Raw genomic sequence first — 12,051 nt, forward strand, 5'->3', positions numbered from 1 at the left:
ATGCAAGTTTGAAGAAAATTAAATTGACCATTTTAAAAGACGAAATTACGTAGAGGAAATTTATATTCTTTGTTCAGGTAGACTCCCATAAATCTAACATATCTTGTGTAAAGCTTAAACACAAAGTGCTTACAACTTGCAAGTTTGAAAATGATTGATATCTACATGAACCGTGGTGGGATGGTTCTCGAGTTCGAACTTCTAGGAATGGAGAAAATCTTATCGGAAAACAACCACCCAAAAATAGACTCTAAAATGCGCGAATCTCAATTTAATCGAGTCAAAATACAGATACCAAACATGCCAAATGCCAATATTATTGCAGTATGACAACATTAATTGAATCATCACAATCACGAGACATGTTAAAGAAATCTAACAAAAAGATGTGTTTTTCAAGTTTGAAAACGATGGTGATATTTCGAGACACCTACACATCGCGTAAATATACCCTTTTTTTTCTTCTGTAACAGCGGTGTCCAAGCTAGTCTCAACACGTCTCAATCATTTTACACTAGATACCTACTACTTTCCGCCAACAGAAAAAGAAAAAAAAAAGACCAAATTCTAGTATACATCAAGGACCATCTTTATGTTAAACGATATATAATATCACTATCGGATAACTTTGTCAACCAAACGCTTAAATAATCCCATGGGCTTTTTTGAGTCAAAAGACCAGACCTTTTTATGAAAAACATGTCAACATACTAACATGTTGTTGCACATTACATATAAGACGCCCATATGGTTCACTAACATCTAACAATCACATGGAAATTGGAATAATAATAATAATAACAAAACAAGGGTCAATTTTTATGTCTTAAAAGATCATTCAGATGTATGATCTAAGTGTAATCCCACCCGTGGGGTCTAGGGAGGATGGGGTCTACGCAAACCTTATCCCTATCTTGTGACCGTAAAGAGGTTGGCAAATAGACCCTCGACTCAAGTAAAGCAAAATATAAAGCAGGTTCGAAAAGGAAATACAAATCTAGGATTCTCATCAAGGGAGTGTGAGGTGTGCGCAAACTTCACCCTCATTTTGTGATGGTAAAGACATTTCTCATAGACCCTCGGCTCCAAAACAAAGCACGTTCGAAAAGGAAATACAAATCTGGGATTCTCATCAAGGGAGGTGAGGTGTATACAGACCTCATCCCTTATCTTGTGATAGCTAAGACGGAATAGACCCTCGGCTCAAGTAAAACAAAATAAAGCAAGTTCGAAAAGGAAATACAAATCTAGGATTCTTATCAAGGGAGGATGAGGTGTACACAGAATTCACCTTTTATCTTGAGACAGTAAAGACGTTACTAATAGACCCTCGGCTCAAGTAAAGCAAAATCAAGCAATTTGGGAACGCTTGAAAGTTTTCTTTTAAACTGATCAAATCATACATACAACAAGTGTTGACACATTGACTAATAGATCAACTTTCACAAAATTGGTTTGAGGCAACTTACATCTGCAAAGGACATCAATCTGTAGTCTGTTGTACAATGGACATGATCATTCATTCAGATAAGAGATGTGAACGCGATGTTTGATCATTTTTTTAGACGTGACACAATCTTTGAGTAGTCTTCTTCATCGTCATCCTGATCATTTTTAGACAAAGCGATCTTTGATTAGTCGTCTTCATTCCCTTGCCTTCCTGATCACTTTTAGACGTGCAAGTGGTCTTTGATTAGTCTTCATCATTGCCATCCTGATTGCTTTTTTGATTGTGTTTCTGAGCGTTATACATATCCGCTACCTGAGAAGCAAAGCATGAGGAGATTAAGAGATAAAACCAACAAGGTCATGAGTAAATAGAATATAAACCGGCAAAAGATGAGATGACGAAAAATTTAAGAAAAGATCACCATATCTGCTGATGAGGCCTCCTCAGGCTTCTTGTCTTCTCGTACACGGCTCAGACGGGGAAATCGTAATGAAATTCCCTGTGACAAGAAAGAGTAAATGATATAATTATCCTTAACTTGCCACTAATCAACACTATATTGACATTTATTCTTCACATTAGAATAAGAGATTGTCCCAACTGTTTCGGGTTTGATATATAAAGGCACTAGTAACTTTTGTTAAATGCTTTGGCATGATAAGCCAAGCAATGAAGAACGGCTTACGCAGGCGGCAGGCGGCAGGCGTAAAAGTGCAAGATTCAGTTTACTCATTGCATGTTATATTCAAAAGATACATACCTTCTCGGGATCCACGATACCTTGGGCAGCACGGTGGACAGGGCTGATAGTAAGATCAGCAGCTTTCACTTCCCAGACCTGATATTAACAAAGATTTATGGAGATATAATAAAATCAGTGTTATCAAGGGCAAAAAGTGTAAAAAAAAGCGTTGAGCTCGATTGAGATTTTAAGCGCAAAACGCAATTAAACCACAGCTTCAAAGAAGGTACAAATGAAGAATAAAATAAAATAGTTCATATGTCATTCAAGAATATAGCACGTGTATGCACAACAATTCTATGGATAAAGAGCTTGAAAATTTTGCAATTGAGTGAATATTTATGTTTATTGTTGCCTCGACCAGATAACGCCCATTGGTGCTGAGGCATTAGCCCTAGTGCCTTGGTGATTGCACTGAAGTTCCAGCTAAGCTAAGCAAAGTGCTCAGCCTGCTCTGAACCTACTTTCAGGGTCTAAACGCATCTTTGACAACACGAGATAAAATCCACAACCTATATCTACATGAAAAGGCTATTGACCCATTTTTCCACATAGAAGTTTGAAAAGGCAGAAAAATGTCAGTTCAACAGTTTATCAAATTAGAGGACCTCATAAGATCTCGAATCCTACAATGACATCCAAGGGGTACTGCTTTTAAAAGCAAACAGCTACCAAAAACAAAAAAAAAGGCAACAAGGCCTGTAGGGCTTGAAGTGAAGCCCATCCCTTTCCGGTTCCATCCAAAAGCATAACCCCAATAATAGATTCATGAGTAATCTACATACACAAATCCCTATAAGATAAGTAAGGTAACACATGAAACAACTTTTTCACCAATGTCAATATCAAAATATGCAGAAGACATGGATGAAATGCTCACATTATGCACCAAAGAAGAATATAAACAGAACTACTTCCTTTCACTAATTTTAAAATTAATAAAAGTAAAAGAGAGAGAGAAGATGAGAGAGACGCAAAAAGAAAAGAACCAGGAAAAGGATTACAAAGTTTTGAAGTAAAGCAACTGAGTGGAATGTAAAAACTATTACCTCAGTAGGTTCAAACCATACATCTGGATTGATGGTTTCAGCATACCTGTAATATGACTGCATATCACACATATGTTAAGAGGGGCACAAGAATCCGACTAACTGAAAGCAAAGTGCTTCCACACAACTTGGGAAAGATGAAAAATGCAACCTTTGGTTTAGGAATAACTTTAGAACGAAGGCTGGAAGAGCGTTCCTCAAGCTCTACTTCAGAAAATCCAGTTCCTAACCATAAAAAAGCATGGCATGTAAACACCAAGTATATAAGTAGGATAAATTGTTGTCACTTAGTGTTTACAGGAGTAAACAGCTTACCGATTTTACAGATGCTCTGAAACTCCTCGTTGTTGCTATCATAACAAGCTAGGAGAAAGGCTCCATAAACACCTGTCCGAAAACGAGTGCATTAGCCAAATAAACCAAAAAATATTAAGGCCCAATTTAACCACGTAAAAGTAGATAAAGTTACCAGTACGTTTCCCCCGACCATGAAAAGCACCAATTGGTACCAGATCCAGTGAGTCGCCAATACTGAAACTCAAATTGGTAAGACTGAAATTTTTCCACAAGTTCAAGTAACAATATATCTAAAGAAGTACTCCTAACGCATACCTCTCCATGTAATCCTTCTTCAGTTTTAGCCAGTTATTTGACCGTTTTGAAGGCTCATATGTAGCATCTTTAGTTAGTGTTTTGATAATCAATCCCTCACAACTGCAGAAATGGACAAAATTGAAGTGATTAAAATTACTTCTCCAATTTTCCTCTACTACAAGTAAAGACGGAAGTCCTGTTTTCTTTTTTCTTTTTGGATCAAGTGTAGTGTAATACAAGATTAAATGATCTCACCTAACTGGCTAAATCAAAAAATGAATGTCTAGTCACTGCTGCAAAAATAAACATATGGAAGGTCGGCCCTTGAGAGGTAGCTATTATGGTATAAAGCTATCAATCATTCAACCAGTGAAGTGGATGAAACAACAATAAAGAGCCACACATGCTATGCTTATTGCAGGTTTTTTTTCCTTCCCTATTACCTCTTTACCCATAAGGATTAGAACACACCAAGAAGTTACTAAATAGACAGAGTAGGAAATGAGGACTTCCAAGTTATGAACTTCTATTCTGCCGTTATTTGCTTACCCTGCCCATCAATGTTATTCACCCCTTAACTCCCTTCTCTGTTTCGTACTAAGTTCACCTTAACAGAGCTGGTTTATTCAACATTGGAAAGCTTACCAAATATGTCTCATGGAAGAAACATATCTTTGAATCCTAAAGTCACAGACATTTTTAAATGGACGTGTTAACTTTGTATAACAAGTGAAGAAAGCAAAAGGCTCTCTTTATTTACACAATTCAAATATTTTTAGTTTCGTTTACTAAGGTACCAATAGCTATTATTATTAACTCCTAAAATAATCGAAATGCAATTCACTTAGCATTTTTCCTCTCAATCCACCATCACCTTAGGCACTCGTGATACCTATAACCAGATCTGGAACCAACTTCATACACAACGAAAGAACATCTAAAGTTTAATGATTGTACCCAAGTCCTTCCAGTTTGGCTGGGTGAATGGAAAAGAGACTTGAAGAACAGAGTGAGGAGAAAAGAGAGAGGAGATGGAATGGGTGCTTGGGTATGCTATGTATGTCAGTGGGACCCATGGAGTCCATCCGTCCAAAATCAAAAGGTCTCACCAGAAGTTTTGTTGGTTATGTGTGGACAATGTCAAATTTCTCCAGATGATATTATTTCATGTGGATCACTACAATTTTTGAGGAGATCTTGTGTGCTGCAAGAGCAGCAATTTGGCTACAAAATAAGAAGTTGTATGTCCCTTTTGAGGTCTTCAAACAATGTAGCCAACCATTATAGAAAACCCACTTCGCAAACTTAGTAAACCCTCCATAGACATATAACAGTGAAATAGTGTTGTCAAATGTGAAGAGTACGAAAAGCACCAAGATCTCCTAAAGCTTTATATGCAAACCAAAATTAAGCCACATGATTTGGTTAAGAAAGGTGCAATCGAAAAGGAAAAATTAACAACAAACAAAACAACTACTGTAATGGATAAAGAATCTGAGAAAACCAAAAATTAAGTGAAATATATGAAATATAGTAATTTCCTATTCTAATTAGTAACATATGTACTTCATAATGTTTCCTTAATATATTTAGTGTTGTCTTTTTCAAGACAGAGAGATGGTGTGAAGCAAGCTCTAGCACCACTTAAGTGACGCACGACACCCAACTTATGCCCAGCGGGTTTCAGGGCACCCAATTCATGAGCCTCAAGCGAGCTTTTAACACACAGCTGAGAGTGGAATTACACATGAAGCATCTCTCTGGATCTTTTAAAAGAGAAGACAGAGAAGGCACAAACCAAGAAAAGAACATTTCAGAAATCTCCACTTACTTGACTTTACTCCTTTTAACAAGATAAAAAACAATATTGGGTTCGAGTTCAAACCAACCAAAGGTGCAATTTTTTCTATCATAAATAACAGATAACTAATCAAGTAACAGCAGCAAAGATCAACGAACAAGAAACGTCATTTACATGAACCAGCTCTTCAATTGCATGACATAAAGCAGCTTGTGACCTACTATACAGAAGTTCGTGTCACAATCATTATGAATGCATGTGAACTTCACCAAAAAGATATTTTAAAATATATAAAAACCAACCAAAAATGCATTTGAATTACCAGAAAAGCAGAAGTAGATTTTCTTAGATATATCAGTATCGAACCATTACCTGCCGTTGACCGCATCTTCAAGAAATTTTGTTATTTCCTCAAGATCGTTTGAGGCTACAGCTGTAGCAAACTGGAAATATCCAGGTTCTTCTTCAAATGACTTGTAAAGATGCTGCTTGAAGCCAGAAGTCACAGTATTAGCGCTAAACTTTGTAAAGGATGTGTTCGAGCTATAAATTGATCATTCACACATTGTTAATATTGGAGAAAAGGATCTAGCTATAAATTGATAAATTGATTGTTCACACAATGTTAATATGAGAGAACAGTTTAATATATTAAGAATCCATTGAGCAAAAGCCCATTTACGTACTAAAAGTAAACATGACCAGATATCAATATGAGAGCACAGCTTAATAAATTAAGAATGAGAATGAGATCTTAGGACATCACAAGCCCACCCCCTGCCAAAGAAACTAAAACCTTAAGTTTCACTTTAGAACCCTATATAAATATTGACAAACAATCAAATCTATAGATAGGCAAGAATCTTCGTTTTAGTCAACATAAAAATCTATGCACATGGGATTAGTTGTGTTTATTACTCCAGCTCCCGATTTAGAATTAAACCTGGAAGAGCATCTGAAATTGAGTGGAATAGAATACTTCATATATTTATTAATTAGAAAAAAATTGAAGATCTTAATACATAAAGAGTCCTGCACATTTGATCCCCAAATAGATGTCCTTTTTAGTTAGCATGGAGATTAAGTGGAGAAAAAGGTTTAACAGATCATTAATTATAGTATGAAAAGGAAAGCAGATACAGTAGATCAGAGGAAAATAGTTATCAGAGGAACTAGTTGATCTCCCAATCTGAGATTAGATCAAACAAAATGGGCGAGAAGAAAAATAACACAGCAAGCTTGCACCTCAGCATCCAGTTAATAAAGGCATCTGCAGATGCATATTTTCCCACACCTAAGCAACTTCACTATTTTCGCTAACTAAGCCATACAGGACTCTTAATCCTGCAGTCTTCTCATGTAAATGATTATTAGCTATATCAGATTCAGGTCCACGGAAGAAAGAGAAAAATCATTCCAAATGATATGAAACACAAACAACTGCCAGATCACTGGATTTTAAGAGAGGTCAAGAGATTTGGGAAAATTGAACAAATCAGAACAAAGTTCACTTCACCTGTCCCTTTCCTAAGTGCAACCTATGAAAATAAAGGCTTACTCATGAGGGAGTGAACCTACTTGTGTAATTTACAAGGGCCCATTGGTAGGAAGTGCAGAAGAGGTAAATGCATCAATTTCACTGAAGAGAAATCTCAAAGCAGCAGCACGAGTTTACGAATATAGAATTCTCATGGAAATACAAATCTGACGCAAGAAAAGGTTGAATAGATATATCAACTAGACTTAGATGTTAAGGACCCAATTTTAAGCAGATGCAATGCTTGGTCCAAGGGGTACCTGCAAATGGGAGCTGCAAAATTTCACAAATGCATGCTTACGTTTTTCCATTTTTGGTTGGGGCAGGGGGTGGGGGGCTAAGTATGTACATGCTGAGGTTTTTGTAACAAATTATGTCGCAATGACATTTCTTCCTATCTCACATCAACATAAGACATCAGTAAATGCTTAAAATATGTGGTTCAAGGATAAGACATTTCACTGATAGACAGTTCATTTGGTACTACTTGGTTTCCGCAGAAGCACAAAAGGATACAAATATGCATAAGAATCACTGGAGCAAAAGAAGAAAATATAATCATGAGAATTACAGGCAAATTTTCAACCACAAAAATGGAAGTACCTCTCTGCGAACATTAAGTTGCTCTTGAAGAAGTGGCTGTCCATTAAGATACAAGATATCAAAAGCATATATGCACACGTTGACCTTGATTTCACTAATGACAACATTTTTACGAGCACGTGTAGTAAGGACCTGTCATAAACATATATCTGTAAGTATCACCTCATTTTACACCAAAATTACACATAAATGTAGCAAGATGATTCTCCAAGCAAATAATGAGCATTTATCGGAGAAGAAATATTGGCAGCTGAAGCTTGCTTGCGAAATGAACACAAGATAAAAAGACAAAATATAAACTTGACGGAGTTCAGACAGAACTCGCTTGATAAACTCTATATGACCTGGACAGAAAAAGTTATATTATAGTTGATAAAGAGCCTAACTAGGTTAGCTACTGATCCAAACATATACTGAGTTATAGCAGCATATGTGTTAATGCAATTATACATCTACTTTGCTATGGGAAGGAGTTGTTCCTGTCAAGGTTAATATCAGTTGGATTTCCTCTATAATCCAATTTATCACCTTTGACGCCCCAAGGATGGATCTACAAGACTACAACTGCAAAGTATATATAGACTAGGTGAAGATTGTTAACCTGAAAGGGCAGGATCTTCTGTTTCTCACGGTCGTATGCAACCAGTTCACAGTCAAGAACAAATGAAGTTGCAGAAGATTTCTTCAATCTGCAACAAATTACAAGAATTAGCTAATAGATTCGCAACAGATTTCAGATAATGTACTACTCTGGTATACAAGGTACAGATTATTGTGGAGAACACAAATCTTGTAGCAATAATTTAGATACCATATAATACATTTGCTACCAAGAATTTAATTTTGTTATCTACCAGAGATCATTATTCACAATGTAAGAAGCATAAACTAGAAAATTATCCAGGCTCCTGTCCCAAGAAGCGTCAGAGATGTTCTGCATGTAGAACTCATAATCTAATTTTTCATAAATAACATAAGTCATGTGTTCCATAGTTGCACTTTGGAAAATGAAATAGTTGTTTTATTTTCAGAATTATTCGTGCAAGGAGCGACTAGCTTTTCAGACGTACACTATAGTTGGTTAATCGAGTCACTCAGTCATCAAGTTTGAAGTCTTGGTTTCACATATTTCTTACAAGTTATAGTTGTCCAAAAATCCACTATCACGTAAGTCCTTGATAAATTTTGATATATTCAGATCCAATTTTACCTTTTCTGCCCAATAGCAGTCAACTAAAAAGTATTTGATCTGGGTTTGCAAATTATAAGATTCAATTCCAGAGTCAAAGTTCCGAGCAAACACAGTGCCCAAACTCATCAACTTGATCATGCAGACTGTCCCTTCTTTTTTTTCCGATTGTTTCATGCAGATTGTCCTTTTTAAGCAGCATATTGTGAAACTATAGAGAGCCAAAGCTTTTAATGTCTTCACTATAATGTAGCCAATAGCTAATAATTGGGAAGCTTTTAGCATCTGAAGAGAACATTGAGCTAAGAGGAAGTGCTTGCATATGACAACTTCAGAAACAGAAAATCGAGACAAATGGAAGTAACTACCTTGAGATAGCAGTAACAACATCAGGAAACTTTCCAGTATTTCTTTCTGCATTTCGGCTATATATCTCAACAGAACCATCTTCCATGTAGTGTATCTAGATTTAAAAACAACAATTAACAAAAATTAAATTGCAAATAATAAATTTCTTTTAAAAGGATTGAAAAGACCTGGGAAATGTTCAGAGAACAATGTTTTAGACCGACTTCAGTTCACTTTTTACATTAAGGATGTGCAACTTCGACTCCATTAATCAGAAGGTAGAGCCGGGGAGGAAAAAAGAGGGAAATAGAAGTAAAACATGAATAACTTTACTAATCAGACACTGCAATGAACATCAAACAGAGAACTCAAGGGAAGTTATCAATAGAAAGAAAGAGCATGTAATGCAACAAATTCAGACTATGTATGATGTTGCAAGATCTATATCAGCTGGTTAGCCATATGTCGGTGAAAGAAGCAGGCTCATTTAGTCTCTAGAATACTTCTAAAACTAACTTTCCACCCTGTTCCAAAACATCCAGAGACTCAATATTAGAAAAAAGTAGACATCCAGGAGGCTCCAGAAAGTTCGAAAATGTAAGGGAAATAGTTTTTAGGAGGACAATTGCGGCTGAGAATTAACAAGGCAGAAAAAGACAACTAAGAATTTTTGAGGGGAGAATCCAAAGTAACTAGGATTGAAACTGAAAGTTTTGTTCATGATATTGCAAGAAAGAGAAGAGAGCAATATATGGCCCACAGAATACGGAAACCTGTAAATCAAAGAGGAAAAGGGAAACCAAGTGCATTTATCCAGCAGGGCCCAGTAAAAATGAAATTACAACCTTAATCAAGTCGAAAGACTAGCTGAGAAGAAATTTCCCCAATCTGAAGAAAAGGAATGCAGCAATGCTGAAGACAAAGCTCTAACTAACAAGAACAAGATTGGCAAACCTGACTTTTCACGGGAAAAAGCATAACATATCCAAAAGAGAAAGGAAGGCGTCAAGTTCCAAGAGCTACTTAGCGAAAAAAACGAAAAGGGCTACGATGGAAAAAATGAAAGCTCTTCTAACTCTTATGGCTTTTACTACCTGCCATTTCCTCCTTCTCCAAATAGGTTCACTAGTTCCAATTCAAATGTCTATGGTGAAAATGAACCTTGAATGGGAACTGAGTACATCTAGAGGCATATTACCTCTTCTTTTAGAAAATAAATAGCCCAAAATCTTTCATTGAATTGTGGCAAAGAATCTGATATGAGGAAGAATCAACTTCACATGATTCAATAGGATAAGATGTGATTTCCTTTTCTTTGTATTTTTTTGCATTAATAAAAAGCCCCTTCCTCTACTAGATATAAAATAAGATTAACCAAGAAACAAACAACTCCATCAGCTATGATGGGAAAAGCCAAAAAGGAAATCAGCTTGCATGGAAGCAGCATGAATACTTCACCCAAAAAAAAAAAAAAGTAACCATGCGACAACATTTCATTCAGTTGGGTAAATGGTTTATTCTTTCAGGAACGCTTATATTTGCGTATGATTTTAGTTCCCATTCATTTTGTGTTCAGTTCCTGGAGAGAGTATATGAATTAGTAGTAATTTACTGAATAAAAATGACTAATAAGGACAAGATTATAAGAACACCTGAGCACGTTCACCATCATACTTGTATTCACATGTGAACTCCATATCCTGAAACTTATCAAGAATTTCAGATACTCCTTTGGTTGGCTTAGCTAGCATAGGTCCAACCGGAACACCAGGTGAGAAACCACATGTTTCTGAAAGCTTCCAAACACCATCAGCTAGAAGAGCAGGGACAATTTTTTCATAAACTGGAATCACAGAGAACACTTGCTTTACAATCTTGGCGGCCTGCCAAACACAAAAGCCAAATGAAATAAGGAACCAATGAGCTATGCATTCAAGAGCAATGGAAATGCAGCAGACAGCTTGTCTAATGGACTTGCATCATATACAAAATGAAAAGGGATTAAAATTTGATGAATCAATTAATTTGCAAGGTAACACTGATCCACTTCTGCTAATTCTTGTAGTGGAAACAAGCTTTAAATTGTCATATATAGTCAAGCTATCCAGACTCTTTTCCCCCTTTCTGAAAGATAAAAATACTTATTGAAACTGATTAGTTTCCATCTGCCTAAGCCTTGGTGGACAGAGTTATCCGGGCTCAATTGTTGACAGGAGGTAAATTGTACCTGCTGGAATATTGAGATGCGTACATGTTGGCCCAGACACCACCATTATAAAACATACTTAGTGAAGGTGAGCCAAGTGAAGAAACTCCATCAATTTTTTTTATATATAAAATCCAACCTATACGAAAGATAAAAGATTGTTCGTGCAACATGAAATATATTTAGTTCACTCTACAAAAACAAGTTTCTATAAAAAAAAAAATTACTCCCTCCGTTTCAAAAAGATTGATCTGGTTTGACTTGGCACAAAGTTTAAGAAATTAAAGAAGACTTTTGAATCTTGTGGTCCTAAATTAAAGTTATGTCAAATGTACAAAATTGCCCTTAATCTTGTGGTCTTAAACATGCCACGTGGAAAGCAAAAAGTAAAATGTTACCAAAAAAGGAAAGAGGTCATTTTTTTGAAACTGACTAAAAAGGAAAGGAGGTCATTCTTTGTGAAACGGAGGGAGTAATATTTAGTCAAGTGGACTAGTTATAATTTTTTTGATTAAATTTTATTAGAAGTGTT

The 12,051-nt window shown here is 36.0% G+C and overlaps 1 protein-coding gene across 1 annotated transcript in view; it reads right to left on the reverse strand.

The window, feature by feature from the left end:
• Positions 1-1,361: 1,361 nt before the first annotated feature.
• The window catches only part of LOC102604298 (DNA ligase 1), a 14,003-nt gene continuing 3,313 nt past the window's right edge, over positions 1,362-12,051 (reverse strand). Inside the window, exons 5-17 of the mRNA XM_006348970.2 lie at positions 10,966-11,196; positions 9,334-9,428; positions 8,378-8,465; positions 7,777-7,908; positions 6,009-6,121; positions 3,854-3,955; positions 3,711-3,772; positions 3,557-3,628; positions 3,393-3,466; positions 3,242-3,298; positions 2,211-2,288; positions 1,872-1,949; positions 1,362-1,762 (exon numbers count right to left, since the gene is read on the reverse strand). Of these exons, the coding sequence (XP_006349032.1) occupies positions 1,694-1,762; positions 1,872-1,949; positions 2,211-2,288; positions 3,242-3,298; positions 3,393-3,466; positions 3,557-3,628; positions 3,711-3,772; positions 3,854-3,955; positions 6,009-6,121; positions 7,777-7,908; positions 8,378-8,465; positions 9,334-9,428; positions 10,966-11,196 (1,251 nt within the window). The 3' untranslated portion in view covers positions 1,362-1,693. The remainder of the gene's footprint in view (positions 1,763-1,871; positions 1,950-2,210; positions 2,289-3,241; positions 3,299-3,392; positions 3,467-3,556; positions 3,629-3,710; positions 3,773-3,853; positions 3,956-6,008; positions 6,122-7,776; positions 7,909-8,377; positions 8,466-9,333; positions 9,429-10,965; positions 11,197-12,051) is intronic.

The sequence above is a fragment of the Solanum tuberosum genome, unplaced genomic scaffold, assembly GCF_000226075.1.
Source record: "Solanum tuberosum cultivar DM 1-3 516 R44 unplaced genomic scaffold, SolTub_3.0 scf00101, whole genome shotgun sequence".
NCBI classification, from domain to species: Eukaryota; Viridiplantae; Streptophyta; class Magnoliopsida; order Solanales; family Solanaceae; genus Solanum; species Solanum tuberosum.